The 24367-nt window shown below is 39.2% G+C and overlaps 1 protein-coding gene across 2 annotated transcripts in view; it reads right to left on the bottom strand.

Annotated features, from left to right (window-relative positions):
* Nucleotides 1-5264: 5264 nt before the first annotated feature.
* B3GALT1 (beta-1,3-galactosyltransferase 1) overlaps nucleotides 5265-24367 on the bottom strand; it is a 56371-nt gene continuing 37268 nt past the window's right edge. For both annotated transcript variants that reach the window (XM_039387986.1, XM_027733621.2), the window contains 2 exons: nucleotides 10878-10916; nucleotides 5265-10296 (listed from right to left, as the gene is read on the bottom strand). In XM_039387986.1, coding sequence (XP_039243920.1) covers nucleotides 9087-10067 — 981 coding nt within the window. In that variant the 5' untranslated portion in view covers nucleotides 10068-10296; nucleotides 10878-10916 and the 3' untranslated portion in view covers nucleotides 5265-9086. The remainder of the gene's footprint in view (nucleotides 10297-10877; nucleotides 10917-24367) is intronic.

Below are 24367 nucleotides of genomic sequence, written 5' to 3'. Positions count from 1 at the left end.
AGAAATGCTGAATCCAAGAAACAAGGCAGTAAATAATACTGTCTTTTAATGACCAATTAAAGCAGCCTATCATCAACCTTGGCATCAGCTGAATCACTAATTGAAAGTACAGATATGGTTAAAATAAAATGGTGCTTGGGAAGTACATAGTCAGCCTCATCTGTGCAGGACACTTCTCTCCAGAGGCAGTAATACTTCATTTCATAAACCATCCTGCAACCAAAGCTTGTTAAACCTGGAAGCTAAACAAGTGATTCTGAAGTGATGGCAAGCATAATACAAAGCCTCAGTGCACCTTGTTGGCTTTATCCTGAATGATCTGGACCTTTTTATGGCTTTTGTGAGGGGAAATATAAAATTCATTAGCTACATACTTTTAAAAATAGCGTGGGTCTGTTGACAGCTGCATCTTGTGCGGGTAGCTCAGTTTGCAAGCTGTGGTGCGAGATGCAGATTGAACTCTGGGTGGGAGCCCAGAGAGACAAAAGGCTGTGAACTGCCAACCCCTTTCCAGGTAAATGGATACTGGGAGACACAGCAGGAGTGGAGGACACAGGAGGAAAAGTGAGACTTTCCTGCACTTGGACTGTGAGGGTATAAAAGCCCAGGGGTTCCTTTGTTGGGGTCCCTCCTTGGAGGCAGCAGCTCGAACTGTGTTACTGCACCATGAATAAATTGCTTTATGGAATGAGATATTTGAAACTCTGCCATGGGAAACACGGGGTGAACTGGTAAGGAAACTGGTCTGACTGTGAGTGGGGTGTGTGGAGAGTCAAGTGGGGACCACTGGAGCTGCTGGTGTGAAGGGGCTTCAGTCCCAGCAGTGAACGTCTCTGGTGTTGGGAGTGTCTTGTGCATGGTCAGACTGGGAAGTTTCCTTAGCAACACCTACGATGTTTATAGCTGCTCTAGCCCTGTAGACTTGTTGTCTGTTCCAGATACTAGCAGGAGTTCATTTTCTGCTTTAAATGTGATAATACAAGATAAACTGTCCTGACTGGTGAAACTAATCCAATAACACAGTTGTTGATACCTCAAAAACAGGGACAGAGGAAAGCACTGCTGTGCTCAGCCTTCATGCAAATACTCTTGTAAAGTTCACAGTGTCAGACTATTGGGAAGATATGAGGAAAATGGAGGCAACACAGGGAGCAGAAGCAGATAAAAAGGTTAAAACACTGAAGTTCTGAGATAAAGTATACTTGATTAAATGGAAGTTAAAATAAAATATGAAAAAATGCTTTTTTGTATTCTGATGAACTATTCAAGGTTATGTGAGGAAAGGTAAAAGGAATAAGGGAAAAAACCCCAACCTTACAAAGTGTATGACAGTGAGATCTCTTGGGCACTACAGTGATCTCTGCAGGCAGAGGCGAGATGAAAGATGATGGACCTGGTTTTTCTCCATTTGCCTTAAACTGTACCAAGCAATATCAAAGAAAAGGTTCTTGAAGGAACTACTTCAAGCGCAACTTGTCCCCTGAAACTGGCTGAATTCACTTTGCCACATATTGGACAGTGTAGGGACAGTGTAAGGACCATCTCTTCATGAAACCCCTGTGTTCTTATTTTTGTAGCTGGTTTGAATGGATACATTTAGATGGGAGAATGCTAAGCTATGCAAAAGCACATAAGGAAAATGGAGAGTGATGAAAATTACAGGGAATTGTACCAGATTGAAGCAGATTAAAACTACTGAAGAACAGAGTGAGGTTAAAGAGATTTTTGTAAATCAAACAAAAAGGTGGAGTGGGAAAAGAAAGGGAGGAGAAAGACATATAGGAAGGTCAAGGTGCCTGTCCTATCTTATGGTAATGAATTTAAGCTGGGACTGGCAAACCATGTGCAACTCTGTTTTGTAAAAACTAATAATGGAAAGAAATAAACATTCTTGCAAGGAGAAGAAAGAATAATAGGAAAGCAGACAGGTGACAGCTTTCCAGGGCATGCTGGCAGAAGGAGATACAGGGAAGAAGAATGTGTTGAGGGCTAAGCCACAGCTGAAGGATCTGGTGATGCCTGAAGTCAGACAAGGGTATGTGAGTGTGGAGGGGGAGCTCTGTGGGTGCTGGAACTACCTAAATGAAGAGCTACCTGCACACAGAGAAAAGGGAGCAGGTTTAGTGTTGCTTTAAGGTAAGAGACTAGAGCCAGAAGGGATTCACACTGGAAGCTTTGAGGGCAGAGACTCGTCAGATGAATAGAGGTGAAAGAACTGGAGGGACACCAGCAAGTCCTGATGCCAACTTGAAAAGACCATCTATACTTGTTGCATTATCAAGGGGGAAGAAAATAAAGCTGAAGTTAGATTGTTGGGATTCTTCCAGATGAATGAAGTTTAAGAAAGGCATCATTATACCACCAATTTTTCTCCAATGCAGTGACTTCAGAAATAAAAGCCGTGTAGAAAAAGAAACAATTGCTAGAAGTAGGCATGGCCTTGTGGGGCTCTTGCTGTCATAGTGGCATGTGTTTGTTAGTGCTGCCAAACAGACTTTGTGGGCAGAATGTAACGTATTTGTGAACTGGTAGAGAGCCAGGTGACAGATAACTCAGCACAGAGCCCGCTCCTGTCAAGAGTTAGTGCTATATGCTTGCTTTCATTGCACAGGTTACAAATGCCTTGGTCTCGTGTTCTATCTACTTTGTCTTCATAAAGAGCAGGCTTAATGGAAAATTGGAGGGATTACTACTTCCTTTGTCTTCCTGTTCGTGTTTGATAAGAGGTGAAGTTTCTGGTGAGTGAAGTTCTGCATGGGATACAGTGTTCTTCCCCTGGAACCTAGATGATATTCCAGCTGATTTCACTGTAAGACGTGAGTTGGACAGAGGATGAAATTCAGCCCTTTAAAAACAGGCATGAATCCCATAGAAACTTATGGGGTTTGTGACTTGAATCAAATCTGATTTGCCTCTCACAGCTCAAGCCAAATGCAGTCTGCAGTACAGTGGATAATGGAGACCAGTGTTACACTGGGCTGTCCTTAACGTTGTGTGAGGATAAGATCTGGTATATAATGGATAACTGTTGAAACTTCCTGCAATAGAAGATGCTTTTTGAGGAGGGATTTTAATGCAAGTGAATAAACAATAAAAAAATTTATCCCTTTCTGCTCTTGCTACATTTTGGCACCACTTTTCTGTTAAGATGTTCCTACAAATGTCTTGTGCTAAGAAAGAATCGGTGCATGATCTGAGCATGATGCACTTGGAGCCAAACAGCTCATGCATCAAGATGGACAGGCCGAGGTGCTGGTTGTGGCTTATCTCACTTCTGTGGCTGCTTCTTTATTGCCAAAAGAGGATGGATGTCATGCTAAATAATTTTATTCACTGGACGTGCTAACACTTCCATAATGATACTGTAGGGAGCTCTCTGCTTTGCCCTTGCTTTTAGTACTATGCTAAGGTGCCTAGAGGTCCCAATTTCTCTTTGAGAAAAGAGGTCATGTTAGAAAATAGGCCAGAGAAAGGAACTCCTAAAGGAAAAAGGGATGTAGGGGTCGGAATTATTCTTGATAGTTTTCATTTAGCTCAGATATGGTAAGTGTTAATCAGAACACCTCAATTTTGGGGTATTTGCTTCCCCCAAATAAAAGTTGTCTGCATTACAAAACCACTGCACATAGTTCTACCTTACTTGATATGTAATGCTGCCTTTGCAGAATAAATGCTCAAGGATAAATCTTGCATGACAAATAAATCGCCTCTTGCTCTCCTTGGCTCCTTCAGGTGAGGCAGGGATATAATGTAGAGTCAGCTAATGTGCAGACCTAGCAGAAAAATGGATCTTTTTTCCTACTTTAGGCATGTCATCAGAGGTGATATTTGAGACAAGTCTCTTACAGGTGCAGCTGAATCAATACAATGGTTTTTTTCCCCCAGATGACTCCTCTTCTTCCATTTCATAAACTCGTATTTTTAACAAGAGAAAAGGAAGCAGATGTTATTCAGTACAATGTTTCACGTCATATGGATCTCCCTTTTTTTGGCACATTGCTGCTTCAATAAGCCAGTTTCAGCAGTTTTAAGAAGGTTTTTTACATACTGTTTTCACTTAGCGCAGTGCAAATTTCTTTGGAAATCTATGACAATCAATTAAGTAAATGAGAAAATAGAATGCTTGTAATTAAGATAATCAAACTACATGAAATCCATCCTACAAGTGCTAATATCTGTATATCTCTAAGCTGTCTATTAATTAAACACCATGTAAGTGTTGCAATTGGACTCAGGCTGCTTTCATGAAAACGAGAGAAAGATGAAAATGATTGGAGGGGTTTTACTGTATGTGAAACTCTTAGTTGGTTTCAATCATCTCATTATGGTTTGTAAGGTTGCTGCATTGCTGCAGGCATTCCTGGGATGCCCGAGAACTCTGTAGCAGGCTTGAGCTGCTTCTGAAATAGGTGACACAAAGCAAATACACTTTGGTTTGCAAAAGCTCCCTTTCTGCTCAGGGATGGGTGTTATTTCCCCTTCAATTTCGGAAATGAAGCCAGTGGTCAAGATATTTCATTCGACCTAGGGAACGGCAAAGGGAACAATGGAGAGAGAGGAATTTTTATGACTAGTTCTTATAATAAAAGGGAAGTTTTCCTACTTTCGTGTTGTTTTGTGTTTTTATGTTGTTGTGAGGACCCTAAAGTCACCCAGACCTTCCTGCTAGAAAAAACAGCATCTTTGTATGTTTGTGTTGGTAAACAAACACTACATGAGGCTAACTGGGTAATCTGGGTGTATTCACATTGTGATTCTTCATTTATTTGCAGGTGCTTTTGGGGGGCTTGGGGAAGCAAAAGGCTCTGTTAGGGTCAATATGGATCTATGAGAGACCGGAGGAGGACCCTTTCCCTCTGTTTAGGTACCCTCCTGGTGGTCACACAGCAACTTCAAAGCAATTTATTGTGTTTTTATGAGATGTGGGGTTTGGGGCATTTGTGCTTTCTCTTTTTCTCCTGTGTGTAGTTTTTGATGACCGCAGGCACACATGTTATGATACCATGGAGGTAGCAAAAGAACCATGTTGTAGGGCCAAGGGAGTAAGAAAGCTTCACCACCTTAGAACAGCCAGACTTTGGTCTTATTGGCTGGGGATGCCAAACCAGCTAAACAGGGCAAAGCAGAAGATGAACCCATCTGCTACTTTGTCAGATATTGCCATGGCTACTTAATTATTATGTCTTTGGCTTCAAAGTAAGTAGTACACCTGATCCATGTGGACGTCAGCTTAATGAAGTTGTTGCACAAATGATGAATAAAAGTAGTATTTTGGGGTTTTTATTTTTTCAATTAGTATTTTAAAATCTGCTTTTACAGCACAATATTGTTCCTTATGACAAATGAGCCTATTCACTGATACCGTGTGTTCAGATAATACCATTTACATTTCTAGAAAGAAGCGAAGAAGAAAACTTACAGGACATCTTTAATTTTTCACTTGATTTTGTCATTTTGTTTTTGTTAAATTTTTTTTTATTTTTGACATTGATACAAAAAATAGTATCTTGATTAGCAGCTTTGCTGGCAATCCCACAAAACTGTAAATAATACATTAATCTAAAAGAATACACTCCTACAGACACTATAGATAAAACAATATATACAATTTAGACAAATAAATACATAAGTACAGCCAGTCATATATAATGATACACCTAAAGTTTGGTTACTGTTGACAAGCTTTTCTAGTTAATTACACTCTTCATTTACAAATTGCCATTGCCATCTACATTGGAAAGACAAAAAAAATCCCAATAAAGAATCAAAATTGATACTTATTATTGTTAGGAAAGATGGAAAATGAACCTTGAGACTTCTGTTCAAATATTCTCATGGGTTTAGCAAAAAAAGAAAAAGCTTTTGTGGAAAAACTCCTCCGAAAGAGGCACTTCTCCCTCAACCTGCTTTGCTCAATGTGCCTTGTTCATGTACATTTTGGAATCAAAATATGATTATAGTCACACTTTTGATGTGACTGGAAGCCAGCATGTCTAACTAAGTTGTCATTTGTCCCATGCTCAGTGAAACAAAATGACCTTTAAGGTAATGTAAATATTTCTTTGATTATTCCTTTGATTAAAGGAAGTCTATTGCAAATATTTGTTTGTTAACAGTATTCCATGTGGCAAAAATACTACTGAGTGGAAGGGGCAGCAGTCCCTGTGAGTAGATGTATTGCTCCTTTTCTATCTGCAGGCTGCAATACTGAAATTTCTGAGCAAAGAGAAAATAATAAATCTGAAGTGTAACAAGCTAGTGAAATTTAATATCAGAAAATTAATAGAAGTAGAAAATTAGGCTATTGTTGTGTTGCATTAAATTCACTTGACAGCAAAAGAAAAAATATCTTGTACATTCAAAAGTTAGGGCACACATGCTTAAGGCTCTTGAAACACTGGACAAATATGCCTCACTCAGCTCCATGCATAACAGACTGCTACATAGCAAGCAGACTTACACATATATACAGCTGAATACAGAAGAAAATGCCTTAGAAATATGTACATCAGTTTCAAGAAGAGCATTTACATTTCTGTTCAAGATCTATCTATTTATAAATGGCAGGAAATACACTTTTTCAGATACTATTTTCAAGGTGTACCTTGCAGTCGTTAATGCAGTCTACTTGTAGTAGGAGAAATTCAAGGCTACCATGCTACTTGAGCCCTGAGGTATCTGGACTGGGAGCCTTGCTGTCCTCTTGGTTACTAACCCAAGGCCACAGAAGCATCAGCAGAAGTAAGGCAACCAAATCCATTCGGTTGTGGATTCAGAAACCCCAAATTACTGCACAGTGCAGAGGAATAGCAGAAGTGATTGCAGCCTGTGGGTTCAAACTATTACTAAGTGTGTTCCTGATAGAGTGGCATCTATGCTGTCTGACTTACCCGAGGGCTGGGGATGAATTCCAGCCTCCTTTCTGTTCATAAACAAGCATATTCTGGGGCTTGGGTAAGAAAAGCTGAACTTAATGCAATCACTGTGTTATATATTCACTTATGCAGTCAGTTGTACCTTGTTTAGCTGGAGTTCTGAGTTTGACAGGAAGCAAAAGCAACTTTAACAAGGACTAGATCAACTAGGGAAGGATAAATCTTACTTATGCTGCAAGAGATTCAGTATTTTTATAAAAGTTACTGAATTTTTTTTTTTTTTATTTATGAAGGGTACACAAGCTCCTGTTGATTAACAGTAACTCCTAGGCTGTCTGTTGTATAACTTCATCTTTAGATCTGAAATAGATTTGTTTGAGATGGCTCCTGCTAGCGACTTGAAGGCCAGGCACACTTTACCTTACTTACAAGTAGTTTCTTTCAAAATGGTAGTGCTGCATCTGTGAATAAGACTAACAATATGACATGAAACTGCAAACCTTTTAGGGTAGCATCTTCATTCCTCTCTTACTGTTGTAAAGTGCTGTGTACACCTATGGCAAAATCAGGTCAGAGCTTTCCTTTAAATTCTTCTCAGTTAATTTCTGACAACTTTATAGACATTCTGAATAACATACAGACGTAACAGTTTTGCATATGTTGCACATAATGCTAACTGAAATGAATGAGGCTTTTGTGTGCGCTGTGGACGGTGTGAGTAATCTACAGCTAATAATATATTTGGTGAGTTTTGTATCTTTGTAACTTGTCTGTGAGTTCTTCATTCCAAGTTATTTGCTGAGTGATATCGTATTTTACTTCTTTGTTATAAGATGGTGCTGAATAGAGAGAGCTTGATTTATCGAAGAGTTTTCATGACATTTCATAAGCATTCATATTCAAAACACATATAAGCACGTTATACAACTTGAGTAAAATCTCGTGGATTTGATTTCTGTTGCATGCTCAGGGGATCTCCTGAGTGGCACCTCAGTGAGCGTTGGCTCTGTGATAAGTAACCTGAGAGCTTTAACAGGTTTTTAAAAAAGGCTAGAATATTTTTTTGTTGTCTGGCCTCTTTTACTAGATGCTTCTTAAAAGCCCTCTATTTTGGTGTGAAATTTGTACAATACTCTTATGTACTCTGCTACAACAGAAAATTGATTGCATTCTTTTATTGGACTAAATTCTTCCTTTCAACACCATTAAAAATGTGGTAGAATCTCATGCCTGTATGTACTATAGCAAAAAGTAGAGCTTACTTGTAAAAAGCTGCTTTTGTGTTCCTTTTTTTAGGTAAATATGGCACTGACTGACATTGAAGAAATATGCTGCTTATTGATACTTTTAGCATTCAATATAATTAGGTATTGCTACGCCAGATGTTTAGTTGAGAATCCATTGATACTAATGAGAGACATTACCTTGCTTTGAAATTAGAAGTTAAGATATTCATGCTTTTCTCATGTATCTTTAAGATAATTTTTCATACATCTCCCCTGTATTATTTCTCCTATAGATTCTACTTCATTTTTAAATTGTGTTACATCTTTTATGGGCTATTTTAGAAAGTGTAAAGAAATGGGGTGTCTTCTGAAATAAATTAAAGAAATACCATTTGGTAGATGAAAATATATTTCAGTGTGTGGGTTTGTTTCTAAGGCCAGTGGGACTTTGATGTTTTTACCTGTCTAAATTCTGCTATTACACCATCAGCAAGCTATTTGGGAATTGCACACATTGTACTTTAGAATATACATGTCAAGGTAGGTATATAACTTCAGTGCAAATGTATACTGCCTAATTTATTAACAAAGCTCTAAACAGAGATGGTTGTAGGGTGTCAGAAAAGAATAAAAGTTTCTTAGGGTCTGAGTCTTATCTCAGAGGCTGGGGCATGAACTGTTAACCAGCTCATAATAGCTTATTACTGTCCTTTTACACACAGATGCAAGAGCTGATAGTGTGATAGATAATATACAAAATCTGAGATTTGACTCGAGTTCCTTTAGGTTGGTGTAATGTCCTTACCAAAAAGAGCCTGAAGTTTGTAAACCAGTAGTCAAAGCGAGAATGAAAAATCAGTCATAAAAATCTTCTCACAGTTAATATCCCACAGTTTAACTTGTAAATCAGCAGATCACTTTGTCAAAAAATAACCAGACTAAACCAAAATTAAAAAAAAAAAAGGTATTTACATCTGTAAAAATCTTAACATCTAAGATGTTTCTTGCTGGACATGTCATTCCAAATTCTGTGCATTTCTTCTGGTGTTATCTGGTGTACTGTGATCACCCTGCGGTACCTGCACAAGCTGTAGGCCATTTTCCAGTGATTGAAGCCACTGTTTTGGAAGGGGTGAATGCCCAGCTTCCGAAGGCAAAGTCCAACGTACACATCTTCAAGATGAAGAAGTCTGGTATGAAGGGAGGTTTTGTAAATCAGTTCTGCTACGTCAGCTGAAAAAATGTAGCCAGTGCCTGAACAGAAGGGTGGGTAATTGCTGTCGGGATACAAATCTCTCGGCATGTACCACTTACTGCGAACATCTCTTATTGGTCCTCCATTTATAACGTAACCAGTGAAGTACCTTCTCCTTGGCTTGGTGTTAGGTTTGAGCAGCTTATAAATAAGATTGTCCATATTTACAAAAATATCACTGTCTGTCTTCATAACATACTTTGCTTTCGAACAAAACGTCGCTACCCACCTCATCCCCATCAATGTTTTCAGAGTGAGGTTATGGTAAGAGTCGATAAAATCCTCCACGATAATGTCATGAAAAATTTGGCTTTCTTGCTCTACCATTTGATTTAACACAGGATCTGTATTTTTTCCAAGAAGAAATAGTGTGGCGATTTTAATTCCTTTAAAGTTGTTTTCGTCTCCCCATGTTTCTCGAATGGCTTGCCTTGCATCAAACTCTTTGTGAGTTGTGCTGATGAGAATGACCAAGAAAGGGATGCTCTTCTCACATTTGTTGGGTTCATTGATAAGAAAGTCAAAGGAATGTGGATTTATAGGTCGAGTTCTTATGTTGCCAAAGGAAACGTTTTTTCTGGCTATGGATATGCTACTGACCTGTCTGTGGCCAGTGTAGGAAGAAGTAGGACGAGTTATACTTAAGTACCAAAGAGCACTTGCCCAACAAACAACTGTCAAAATGTATAAGCACGAGACCTTTGAAGCCATTGTTCCTCTAGCTCTTCTATTCCATGTGATGAATAAATAGCCTTTGTACGAGGAGCGCACCTATGTCCTGGAGAGGCAGCATAGTATTAAGGAAACTTGAAAGTTCGATATAGAAAAGTAACTCTGTAATCATTCATGGATCTCAAATAGGAGCTATTAACCCTGATGATACTCAGCTTTTCTTCTTTTACTAGCAGTGGCTTCCATTTCTTGGAATTTTCTGTTATTTCTGAAAAATATGAAGAAAAATTTTCCATTGCTAGATCATAAAAGCCTGGGGCAAGAAAAATGAGCTTATATATGGCTGGCCATTAATAAGCTAAGTGTCTTAATGCATTTCTCAGATATTCCTTTTTTTCTCATGAGGTACCACAGTGCACGATAGTGTACTAGAATAGAGCAGTGTAACTGAACTAATGGTTTTATGTTTGGTAATTTCTCATAGATGGTTTTATATAAAAAACATTAAGCATGCATAGCATGTTGTTATTTAGATAATTTAAAAGGTATGTGAAAATAATTTTCTGGTTTCTAGCATTTTCTTGCTTCCTAAATTTTTTCTGGACAATCTTTCAAAATGTGCTGTGGAACATTTTAAAATTATTTAAAGAATGAAAAATAATGTACTTTATCTTAGAATCAACAGCATGTGGCAGCTATGCACATAAATACCTACAAATCTGATTTGGTCTTAATGTTGTTAATGTCTGTCCTGCTAAGAAGAGCACGTTTTGTTGGAAATCAGACAGAATGGGACTGATTGGTAAAGGTACGGGAGAGGGAGAGAGAGAGATGTGTATGCTGTCTTACCCATGTAAAGATCAGCGCTGGAGTAGAGTCCGTAAAAGTCTAGAAATAAATTAATACAGTTCAGTTATTTTTGTTGGCTTGTTTCTCCTCTCCCCCCAAACCAGTTTTTTCATGAGCAAACATCATTTTTGTACCATGTAAGATAAACCATGATGGCAGCCCAGTAACAGTGTTGCCTTGGTGGCTGGCGTGCAGAGCACTTGCCAGCCTGGCCGGGGTTCCTGCAGCCCTATCCTGCTACTGTTCCAGACCTGCCTCCAGCACTGGATGGCTTTGAGGCTTTCCTGGATCCAGGGAGTGTGCAAGCCCTGTAGCTTCCTCTGCTCTTAGCAAGTTTGCTGGGAAACAGTTCTGTTTATCATAATTTTGAGGATATTAGAGAAGCTGCCTCAAGCCTGCCAGGTCAGTGCTGACTCCTCCAAGGAACACCAGCAGCTGGAGACTGCCTGCAGGCTCCGCCTTCCTGGGTTTTACCATTGCGTTACTTCTGAGCTAAAGGATAGCAGAAGCATGCAACAGAGGAGCTTTTTGTAAGAGTCTTTGAAATATTTCACATTTACTTTGGATAGAACAAAAAATATATGGATTTGGATAAAAAGATAGAAGCTCTGTCTGAGAAACGTCCTTTTTGATATCACACTCCTTTGACACAGACCCCTCCTCTAGGCAGGCCATCAGAGGGGAAGGACTGTTATCCTGTGTCACTATTTCACACTCAGGTTTAAAAATAGGAGAGAAACAATCTGAACAGTTGCTGAATCCATACAGACTTTAATCTTCCTACAAACGTTTATAACTAGCACTGTCCTGCTAGTCTTAATTACATGCACTTTTAGTTACTTAATGACCAGAACCCACATACTGCTCTCCCCTTCCACAAAACAGGGTAATGTGAATTTTTCACCTCTTCCAGAGCTCCATCAGTTTCAATTGGTTTTGCCCTATAACTGAGGGAATTTAATGAAGTTGACTGTGATCTCCTTCATCACTTGTCCCAAGACTCAGGGTTTATATTTTCCCACCAAGCAGTACCAGCAAACGTTTGGGAGCAGTGTATTTAAGTGAGACTTTTAATTGCTCCAAAGGGCTGCAGAGCACAAGGATCTTGGCATGGCAGGCACATGTACATCCTTATGAATAAATACAGTAGCGATCTATGTACACACAAATGCTACTGTAATGTCTGGAGAGGGGATCTATACTGCTGTAACAACCACTGTGATACAGTTCTGAGAAAGGCAAAACATATCCCTGATCTGGTGGGTTGGCTTTGTTTCTGGCTTTGTTTTTGAGCTCTGCAAACCACCCCTACTGGAAATGCCAGCGAGGAAAACCACCAAGTGCGAAATGCCATAATGGAATGAAGATGTAAGAGTGTAAAGTCTAGAAAACTCTGTTAATAAAGGAAGAAATACAGAAGTCATGGATTGGAGATACAGAATGACAGTTATGTAGGTCAGTGTATATAATGGACTCCAGCATTAAGATCTCACAAATAAGTATAATATTCTGCATATGATGTATTATTTTAGGAAACTATATATTGCATTGTCTAAATGTGTATGGTGTTCTACATCTTTTCTTTCATAAAGGCAGGTGCATTAGTTACCATGAACACTGTGCAGATATCTGAGGCAAAGGAAAATTGCAACCACTGCCTCTTACAAACTGCAAAATTACATAAAATAGCTTTTCAGTCCAGCAATGTCATGGCTGTGATATCCAATCTTGTGTGCTCTGAAAGGATTAGAAACAACAAAAACCTTACTCCAGTTTGAAGAAAGATCCCAAGGTATTGTAGGGATTTTTTTTTTCTCAGTTATGAGAGTTTTCTCAGTTATTTTCTCAGATAACTGTGTGGGATGAATGTTCATTATGTTGGCCCTTCAATTGCTGTCTCTTGAAACAAGTTTATCTTTTTCTGTTGTGTGTTTTGTTGGGGGGTTTTTGTTTGTTTTACTTTTTTTAAAGAAAAATAGGAGTTCAGATGGTATGCCTTGGCTTGGAGTATTTTACGCCATCCCTCTGGTAACTTTTGGGCAAAGTGCAGGTAAAGTGGTTAAGGGTGAACTGGCTGTAGTTTTCCCGATGAGCGAGGTTTTAAATTTAATTACTTTTTAGGGAGATTGAGAGGGGAAAAAAACCAAAAAGAGAGCTTTATGCTTTCCTATGATGGGTCTCTCTGCTATTCCTACTCTGTTGTGAGGTAAAGATGTAAAAATTAAAGTTCATGTTCCTGCTTTACTTGAGCTTTTTGCTATGTATGGGGAAGAGATTTGAAAGAAAATAGTATAAGCAAAATTGGCCAATACTGTAAATACAATACTAAATTAGCTGAGGAGTCTTGGTCTGTAATTTAGGTGAGATTATTGTTGCCTCCAGGACTGATCTCTCTCCCTCTTTGTAGTATCACAAAGGGGGTTGGATAAGTAGCTATGTCACATATTTTTTTTTGGCCGCAGGTCAAAGGCTCCTACAAATTATTTCTGGTAATGTTGTTTCTGCACAAGAGCTTCAATTATGTTTAGCTTGCACAAGTAAGAAAATACATAGCTTGATTAGGCAGGGAAATATGAACTAAGCAGTGAAATAGTTTGTGATGATTTAGTCAAGAATTTCTGAGTTTGCCAAATTCTGTTATTAAAGACAATGCTAATTAATCGAAGACCTAAATAAGCACCTAAGTCAGGCTTACTTTCAAAGCAGGAATAATCCTAGGAACCTTGCAAAATTATTCACAGCATCAAAGTCTGTGATAGCAAACCTTTTTGTCGTCATGTGTTGTGACTTGAAAATAAAATTTTCAGCCATATGCGGGACTTGTATATCAAAAATGTGAATTACACAGAATGAAATCAGAGTGCAGAATTAACGTACTCAAATTATAGTGAGTTAAAACTGTTGTGTTAATTCCTCATTTGGAAAAGAGGAGGAATAACGTATGTGAACTAAGATTGCTATGATCTAAATCATAGCTTCAATTGGCCGCATGTTACTGTGGTTCATTTAGCAGTTTGCCCAGAAGCTGTTCAGAACATTTTTAACCTAGTCAATAGTACTTATTTCTAAAGCTGTCTTCAATATTAAAGTGTGTAGCGAATTAATATATTGTGTTTTAGTCCTGATACTGGATTCAGTATATTGTCACTTAAGGATAACTGGTTTTTTTTCAGTTTTGCCATGATCTTCTTGAATTTAGTATTGAAATTTGAAGATCTTGTAACAAGAGGATATGGGTTATCACAGGGAGAGTGAAAAGCTGTTATCAGCTTTGGTTTTGTCTGTTGGAATAGGCTGTTTAACATCTGGGGACACACACAGACAAAGGGAAGTGACACCTTTCCTTTCTCAAGTGGAGCGAAAGGAAGCTTTTTAGCAGGGCAGTAGCAACGCTTTAAGCTCTTGGATCCTTGTTTTTAAAAATATTTTCATTCAATCTGTCCCTTTTCCCAACCTGTTTGTCACACTATAAGTAATCAAAGGCTCAAGCTTTGCTAAGGTAGCTGATTGCAAAAAGCAAATGTTTAGCATCATGTTTCCGTAGTGTGACATGAAGTTGAGCACTTAATTGCACTATTCACAGCTCATGCTGTGAAAGCCAGAGAAGCCACCCAGCCAGAGCACAGAAAGCTGTACTGTGTAACTTCTGTGAGTAATTGTCTTGATGAGGACTGTGAGGATTTGCAGCAAATCTTTTATGAACTGACTGCACATCAAGGATAATCCTCCAGATAATGAGCACATTTGAGAATCTTGCTAACTGTTCATAGGCAATTTTCAGGCAGACGTCAAAAGAGTTCAGCAAACATTACTCTCAACTGCAATATTTTGCCAACATTGTGGAACATTGCTGTCTCTGCTGAGAGGCTGTTGATCTTTCTTTCAAGAAAGCCCAACCTATGTAAGTGCAACAGCATTAACGTATCTAGATCTTGGTGGATGCACAGGATAGAAACCACAGCTCTTGAAGCCTGGCTTGTTGCCACAGTTGTAATCCATACTATGTCCCTACTGCTGAGGCAGGTGCTGAGTGGAGGCAGTCAGGATGCTGAGTCTGGGGGATGACCCTGGGTGAGAAGTTGAGGGAGATCACAGCTGCTCATCCAGACACCCAGGAGTCTGTTAGGTAGAGCACAACTGAGTCAAATTAACACTTTGCATCTGCCAGAATATAATTTGAAAAAAAAGACTGAATGCAGCTGCTAAATTATTTAGTAAATATAGCAAATTCTTCTCATTTTCCCCAAAGAGATGTTTCTGTAAGTTTTCTATGATCACGGCTTTCATCTGTATATAGACCAAGATGCTGAAATGTCTTCAACATTTATGAAGCCCTTAAATTACCAAATCTTGTTGAGAAGATAATTATCCTGAACATTAAGAACACATCTACAAAGAAGTCTGGGGATGCTGTTTTGCTCTTGGTTGCATGTTTTCATAGTAATTTCTTGAGGAAATTCTGGACAGATGGCATAGGTGATTCAACAGGAGATTGCAAACTCCTCTCTGGCAACTTCATTTGAATATTTCTTAAATATTCTAAATGGTTTTGCTGTGCCTGGGAGTAATGGACCTGAAACCAAACTGAAACTGCAAAGAAAGATCTTCCTCTCTGGAACATTGTGGAGAGGAATTGAAATAAATGTAGGAGCCACAGTCTTAGGCTGAAGGGAGGAAAGAAGAAGCATTCATTTCAGGTCCATGTTTTTCAGAAATATAAAATTTTCTATTTAGGGGGTTCCTAGCAGAGAATTGGGAACTGCTAGGTGGGCCACACACTGTTCAGTGGTTTTCACACAGAATTCCTCGGGGAGTTGGGCAACAGCAATTGGCCCTCAGTGTGTCTGGGAGGCAGCTGCCTTCTTTCATGGTGACCAGGCCCAGTATGCACCACATGTGGCTACATGGATCTTCTGTAGCTGCATTTTTTTTCCTCATAGGCCTGATTCTGAATAAAACTGGTCTTGGAGAACCCCTTTACTGGTGGTGGAGGACAAAGCAGTGAATGATCAAGATTCAAACTTGTCTAAACTGGACACTGCATTTGAATATTTCATAAAAGTAAAACACTGACACTAACCAGAAAAGAAGGTATGGTTTTGTAAAATTTGGTATTCATATGACATTGAAATGGGTTTTTATCCCATTTGGCACATCTTGGCATTACATTTTCAGTAGCTCTGCTACTGTTTTGGTAATTATTTAAAAACAAGTCTCTGTCACATACAATGATTATGACCACCTAGTCAACAATGGTATCACACAGCTCATTCCATGTGGAAGGAGATGAAAGGACAGATCAGGCAGACCCTGAGAAGTGCCTGTACAATGGATAGGTATCTAAAATTTTAGCAAATCAGCTATGCTTTGTCAGATATTAATCTAGAATTGTTATAAGCTAGATCTTACTCAAAATAATATTACAACTCGGGACATGCCAATCAACAGTTCTGTCTTGTTGTATTGCTGATTACAAGTGATTTACCAGAAGCCAGTGCATGCTGCTGTTAATTGGAGTTTTGGTACTGTCTTTAGTAGAAGGCATTTTAAACACGTATCATCCCTCACTAACTAAGAGGGACAGAAAAGAAATGGAAAACATAAAATGATAGAGCAGAATATTTTTAAGCAGAAATCTTTTTCTTTTCTTTTTTCTGTTCTTTTAAAGTCACTCATGAGATGTCAAGGGCCAGGTCTGTGCATTTTTCTCCATGAATGCTTTTCAGAAACAAATTTAAAAAACACTTTGTGACTTCATGTTGTGATAGGTCATTGTGACTACATCAATCATGTCCTTTTACATCAGTAACGTGTAAATTGCATCTCAGTATGGTTATAAACTGATGCAAATAACATATTTCACTTTGGGCTACCAGAGTCACAACTGTTATTTTTTTTGGCTATTCTGCTGTATTCTAGTGTGAAATCTCACAGCAAGGTTCCCTAGCTCATGTCACCACCAAACTGGTTACATCTAATGAAAGTTTAGGACCAAAACAAAAAAAGTCAAGTTCTTAAAAAAATTCAAGGAGAAAACCTTTAGAACTGCTTTAACAGAATCTTTATTACTCATGAAACAATTTCACATACCCCGTTACCAGAGTTCATAGCTTAAATTATTTTCAAGTAATAGTGTTTGAAATAAAGTATACTGCTGTTCCTGTCTTAACTTTCTTAAATTTCACTATTAGATTTCTTTTGTATTCACAGCAGTGACTGTGAAACTGTAGTTTGGGTTATGACACCAAGAATAGATGACAGTGGTCTTGATTATATAGATGCCTACCCTAGTGATACTGCTATCTTCAATTAATCTTTGTCAAAAAAGAAGGAGTAACAATTATGTGAGGACTGGAACATCTGAAGTCACAGTGTCTGTAGTGATGATAACTCATCAAACTGGATAATGAATCTACTTCCCATAATCCACATGCTAGTGGGGGCATTGAAAGAAAAATACAAATAATTAAAACTTTTTTATTTACTGGGAAGAATTCTAAAATAGTTTTGAACCTGCCCATCAAGGTATCAGTCATGATGCTTGAGGAACTATGGTTTTGAGCTCATCAAAACTGGGGGTGCTCGGGGCTGAAAACAGCTATGTATAAAGGCATCGTTATAATCTCAGAGCACAGTTGTTATTGTTAGACAGTGTCTGGAAGGATTCTGCAGTATCTCAGGCATATCTGTATGATACCTATATTTATTGTAATTGTTATGTATCTTTACATGAGAATGTTGGAGATATATTTTTTAAGACCTGAAAAATTCATGTTATTTTCTCATTTCTTCCACAGCAGTGAGGCTAGAAAATTTTGTAACAGTGAATTTAGTTGATTGTATAATAGCATAGTTCCAACTTCTTGTGCTTAAGAAAAAAGTTATGTATTATCAGATGTCCAAGGAAACTGTTGGATACTGTGACACTGTGTCTATATGGGTGTTTTTCTTCCTTTCTTTTCCCTGGAAATATTCCTCATGTTGAGAAGGTCTCAGAGCCCTGACTTGTCCTTGCAGGAACAGGTTGCAATACAATTTTTTCCATGTTTGCATTACAGTAATTAATGTGAATTTATGTCGTGAAGCATTTGTCCCTGTGAGTTGTTTATAATTCAAGCTTCAGGTTTCTAATTCCCTTTGTGAAGCAGTTGAGACACATTTGACACAAGCTATTGCTTTCAAAATTGCATGTCTCTCACAGAACTGTAACTTACAAAACCTCACAACCAAACAAATGACTTTTGTCTTCAACTTGGAAGATATGGCCCACATATCAGCCAGATAAACTTATTCTCAGATATGTGAAACACATTTCCTAGACATGCACTTCTTTCTTTTTTTCTTTTTTGGTAATTGGTTAGTCATGATTGAGATTCCCCATTTTATAGGGGCTTTCCTGTGCAGGGTTTTCTGAAAGCATTGCCTTAAATCTGGCAGAGACAAATAGCTGGAGCTCTCCCACAGGCAGGCAGTGGCTGCCTGCAGCTGGCTGTGCCCCTTCCCCTCCAGCTGGTAGGTATTCCTGGGAGGCTCCCTCCCACACCTCTCCAGCTGCCACACCAAGCACCTGCAGTGCTGGCTGAGCTTCCCAAGCAAGTTACCTTGCAGAGAAGGATAGTCCTGTTGGAAAAGTGAGATTTGCCTGCTCTTTGCACTGAAAAGAGATGGAATGACACTTGGTTGGCTTGGATGTTTTCCTTAAATACATGGAGTGGTGCTTTTCCACCCAAATGTTGGTGTGGCCACCAGCCGGTGTCCGTGCTCACAGGCCCACTGACCTCAGGGCAGCTGAGGGACGGCACTTCTGGCTGTTATCTCTGTATCGCTGCCTTACAATGAAGACTGAAAACATGTTGCTTTTCACTTTGTCATAACTAAATGATAGATGGGATTTTGCTTGAACTTAAACAAAAACCTGCTTATACTGGGGACTGAACAAGAAAACTTTCAGCTGCAGAAGAGAGGGCATTTTTTTGCAAAGCTGTTAATATTTGAGAGCAAGCTAGAGTCAAACTTTTTCAGCCGGCACATATGGATCATTTCACAGATGTGACCCCAGACTATTTGTCAGCATTTAGTTTTCTGAAGCTCGCGGTTGAAAGGACCATTGCACATTGTTACACTTAGGCATTCACTCAACACAAGAGGCCATATCTCTTGTGGCAAGATTTAAAAATGGGCTTATAATAACTGGAGTTTTTTGGATGAATCAAATAATGGAGAGCATGCTACAGTAAATTGGTAAATACGTATCCTGGTGAATCCACAGGAGTAAAACTGTCCTCTTTCTTCTACGATATTTCAAAAGTGCAGCAAATTGTGTCCTCGGCTGAGACACTAGTTTGAAAAATACTGTTTGGATTCATAAATGGGTTGCTGCCTCCTTAGCTACACTGTAAACCTGTTCTGGATTATCAGCTGTGCCTACCTAGTCCACCCTCTTTCCCAAAAAATTGTTTCTTTATTTTTCCACTTTATTTCCTTTATGAAAATTGTGAACATTATCTATTAATCTCAATGAAAGAAACCTGGGTGTCTCTGGAGAAAGCAACCAGTTAATAGCTTGTCCATTTTTGCTCAGATCAGCTTTTAACTTGAGCCCTATGGGAATCCTTAAAGGCAAAAATAGAGGAAGGTTTCTCGCAAACTGTTATTGATGAACATTTTGTGAGAATTTCTCTGTTAATAACTCTTATCTGCCAGCTGGGAAGAATATGGCTGACAGTCTTAGGTATCTGATAAAGCTGCAGGAAGAACTGCATTCTGGTAAAGAGTAAATCTGAAGTCTGGTTTCAACTCACTTTTATCACTTATGTCATTAGAGATGTCCTTCATGTGTACTTTTAAAACTTTCACTAGGGAACATAAATTTCAAATCCCAAAGATCTATGTGAGTAGTCAGGAATACTAACTCTGATTTCTTACATCTTTTGTCTGTGAGCATTCTTAATTAGGGGTATTTGCAGTGACTGGTAACTAGAAAAATAGCTAAGCAAAATTCTTCCTAATGTGTGTGCATGTGTGTTTGTCTGTCTTTTCACTAAACATAACAGGGGCCATTTCTATGGGCTCATTATGCTGCTAGCACATTTTACTTTCTCTTTTTCCTATTGTGACTAGGGAAGCATAACCATTGCAATTGCAACTTCTCAGAATAATTGGAAACTCTCCAGCTGGCTTCTCCACCTGTAATTGCATTGTCTCTAGTGGGCTGATGTAGGTGTAAATGTGGACTCATTGTCCATGTTGAAGGATTTCTCAAAAGAGAGGCAGAGAACTGTTATATAAAGGATGGCCTCAAGTATATTCAGAGTTGAAAAGCAGGGAAAACAGTCTCCCTCCTCCTCCTTGACTCTTACTGAAACTCTACTGTGGCACACGTAAAGCATGTGATTACAGTGCCTCTCTAGAGAAGATTTTGCAGCAACTTGAACACAGTGTTGCTCTGTTCATAGGATGTGCTGAGTGGGAAGGGACCCACCAGGATCATTGAGTCTGACTCCTAGTCCTGTGCAGGATACCCCACATGTCACACCTGAGAGCGTTATCCAAACACTTTTTGAACTCTGTCAGGCTTGGGGCTGTGAGCATTTCCCTGGGGAGCCTTTCCAGTGCCCAATCACCCTCTGAGTGAAAAACCTTTTCCTGATATCCAACCTACACCTCCCCTGACTCAGCTTCATGTCATTCCTTTGAGTCCTGTTACCGGTCATGAGAGTAAAGAGGTGCCTGCCCCTCTGCTTCCCTTCGTGGATGTTGAGGACCACAGCGAGATTGCTCTGCTTGGGCGTGTTGTGCCGTGAGCATCACTGACATCAAGGATGGCTGGCTGCTGCCTTGATTATGATGCAGCTCAACAGACAAAATTCTCTTTTTATCACCCACGTTTCTTTGGAATATGTTGGCTCCTGCTTGGATAGGAATGTAATGCACTTCTGATAGAAATCAACTTTGTGAAGCAATAAGCAGTAAATATGTTCTGTCACTGTGCCCAAGGGGAATCATACCATCCATGTGTTCAAGGCCAAGCCTTAAAGAAGAAGAGGGTACATGAATATCCAGTGTAAAAATATAGATTGCTTCTCTTTGCTCTCCATCTGTGGACCTTCAAGAACTTTATAAACACAAGCTCACCGAGTATCTGTATACCCCAAGGAGGTAGATAATACAGTAATAAAGTCTGCCAAGCAAGTTAAGGGTCCAAATCTTGATTCGTACCTCAGGGTTGTAAAAATTTAATAGAGTGGTTTCACAGAGAGACATTCTTCTGGGAGAGTTTTTCTTACAGAAGCAGCATAAGATCAAACTCCCCTTTTGATCATTTTCCAGATTTCGGGGTACTTAGCCTTTGAGCAGAATCAGAAGAGATTGCTGTATAAATAACATGAACTCAGACCTTCTCTGGAGGAAGTTGTTTGGCTTATAGGGTGGCTGGAAACAACAGGGATTCTCCTGACCATGTTTTAACTCTGCGTGGGTCTCCCTCAACATCCTAAACCCTTTTCTCACTTTTATCAGTCTCCTTTCAACATTATTTTAGTCCAAGAGATCTCTTGAACAAAAGAGATTTTAATGCAGTCTGCAGTCTTTGGTTCCATTTATTTCCCAGCTATTCTGATATCAAAGGCAGCATGAAGCAAAAATGAAATGAAATGTGGCAAAGCAGCTGTGGGGCGAACTGTTGTGGGATTGCAGAGGCCATGAAAGGAACACTGCTCTGCTCTGTGACCAAACGCTTGATGTGGGGTCTGTTAGATGACACAGCCAGTGTCTCCACTGGCGCTCTGTGTCTAGCAAGGAAGGTGTGCTCTGACTCATTCTTCTCATGTAGAAAAAGCTAGGAAACATGAGGCTTGATGCAAACATCAGTAATGCTTCCTCCTGATGCTCAGGAGAAAAGGATTGATTTCTTGACACTCTCAGCAAAGAAGGATAAGAGCTGCTGGGGAGGCAGAGGGTGTCTATCTAAACCCTGCTGGGTATACAGAGGAGGACAGACAATCCTGCCCGGGGTTTGTGGAGTGAAGCCTCCAGTGTGGTTCAAGGTTAGAGGAAGACAAATGATCCAAATGCACAAAATTTCAATTTATTCTTTAAAAACCTTTCTTGCTATTGATGCAATGAAGAGTAACGCCACAAAGCAAAGGGATTTCTTGATTGTATCTTTTGGCTATGTGGTAACAGTATAACTAAAAGCTGCCCCAGAACTTTTAATGAGAACTTCACTGTTTTGTTATTCTTTCTTGCTCTTCCTTTGTCTTTTTCTTTGAACAAATTAATTTCCCTGTCTGTATAGCTCAGAGTGCACACACTTTGCAAAGATGCTGCCATCTGCCATTTAGTCTTCTTTCTAAGCTGTGATCTTAGACATATATTTCAGGGAAAAGGAAACCAAGTGGTTGAGTTTATTTTCCCTTTGTGTGAACAACAATGAGAATAATTCCAGAGCCAGGCAGTAAGGCTGCCTGAAATGTCAACTGCAAATCACTTTTTCAGCGAGGTATTAATTCATTCTGTGAAAAATATGCTGGGTAAAAGAACTCCATTTCCATTCCTCCTCCTGTTCAGTGGCTGGATCAATTAAATTCCATATAACAAATTTTTGAGATTATGTCAAATAATTTTTTACTTTTTCTAACCCTTATTCCAGATCATTTTCTTGCCCTCTCAGCCCCTTGCTACATATGCCTCTTGCAGAAGACAGGGGAGAGGTGGAGGGTGCTGCTGGGCACATGGCAGGGCCAAGGCTGCCTGTCTTCAGGTCACCACAAGCTGTCACCTCTGGTCAGAGCATGGCCCTCCCAGCAGTCAGGAACCCCTTAGTGGATAAGGGGGAATAACAGTCCCTGCCTGCAGACAGAGGGAGTGAGAGGAGGAGAAAGGGGGTCATCCTGCCCCTCCTTGACTGTACCTTGTCTTTGGAGACAAGTACTTTCAGGAGCTGAGAAAAATACTACATGACATCAAGATGGAAAACAGTTCTTTGCATCTGGGAAATTAGAGCCATGGTGTGTGTCTGTGTGTGTGTAAGCTGGCAGTGCCACAAAAATATCCATGCATTTGTTAATACTTTATGATTATTTTTATTCTGATCAGTTCCCCAATCAGATGTGCCTCGTAGTCACACAAAAGCCTTGATCAGCACAGCTAAAGGGCATCATCAGTCTGAAGCAGATGGGGCAAAATGGGACAGATCTGTCTTCACAACTTCAGTCCCATCTTAAATGATTTTCAGAGAGCTGAGGTCTCCCCTTATTCCTCTGGGGACTGTAGAAGTAGCCCCAAGATTTCCTCTTACAAAAATAAGACCAGGAACACAGCTCTTTTCTTCCTCTTGCAGCAATTGAAAACAAGTCAAAAAACAAAAAGCCTTTGCCTGTCTTTTAAATATTTAGGTTTATATTTCAATGATTATTGGAAAGTTTTGGAAAACCAGTCAAGAACTTCTTGAGAATTAAAAAAAAATACTCTCCTTTTAAAATTTTTTTTCATTTTTTTTCACAATACCAAGTGATCTTTTGTACCCTTTGACTCTCCCAAGATCACTTTGAATTTAAACTGGAAACTTTACTGGATTTTAACATGAAACCTGGTCATGCATATAGCAGCTTTGAAGGGCATGAGTAGTGTAGTATTTGAGAATGTGCTGCTATTTTGTAGATTGATGTGATTTTCTGATTTTGACATAAAATGAAAACAGTGAGAGGCTGTCACAAGCCTCTGAATCAGCCAGATTCTTCTTAGAAGCCAAAGACAGCTTTTGGCTCAGGTAGCTATTCTCCCACACATGCATTTGCCAAAAGAGAGTGCGTGCCGGGGCTTTTTTTTTGCTGTTGTTTTTTTTCTCCAGATGGTGTAATGAGGGCTAGACTGCTTGTTGGTTGCCAAGAATTGTATAATATTGTGGTAAAATGCAATGCCAATCTGCAGTTTTGAAGGTAGCATATCAATCACTTACTCATCAGGTTCCTATACTTCTTGCTTGTAGGGTCAAACCTTTGTCATTAGGCCAAGCCTATTAACAAGTTTCATCCAAATGTTTTGAGAGGGATGAAATTTGGTATGTTTTCTTTCCAAATGTTGATTAAAGTGTCCACTGCTAGGAAGGTAAGAGCCAATATGCAGCTGATCCTTTTTAAAATTCTGTACCTCAAACCTAAATCACTAAATCCCTCAGCTCAGCTAAAGATTTGCTTTGGGTTTGCTTGTGATTTTTCTCTATAGTACATCTAAAGTAAAAGCAAGAGGTATTTGGTGTCACAAATAATTTACTTCTATGGTTGTGGTTTGAAACACACTGAGTGTTTTAACTTTTAAAAAATAATTTCTTGCACTTGAATGAAGTTATATTAATAAATAGAGATAAAAATTAGAACAGTTTTTCAACTAAAGAGCATGTAGTTTTTCACTGGATTGATTATGAGTCTTCCTCCTGCTGATGTGTCTTCAAAATCAACCTGATATTAACTTCATTGGGTAGTGCAGTTGCA

The sequence above is a fragment of the Pipra filicauda genome, unplaced genomic scaffold (genome assembly GCF_003945595.2).
Source record: "Pipra filicauda isolate LSUMZ 115617 unplaced genomic scaffold, ASM394559v2 scaffold5_size6683894_pilon, whole genome shotgun sequence".
NCBI classification, from domain to species: domain Eukaryota; kingdom Metazoa; phylum Chordata; class Aves; order Passeriformes; family Pipridae; genus Pipra; species Pipra filicauda.
This window is presented reverse-complemented; position numbering and strand designations above follow the sequence as displayed.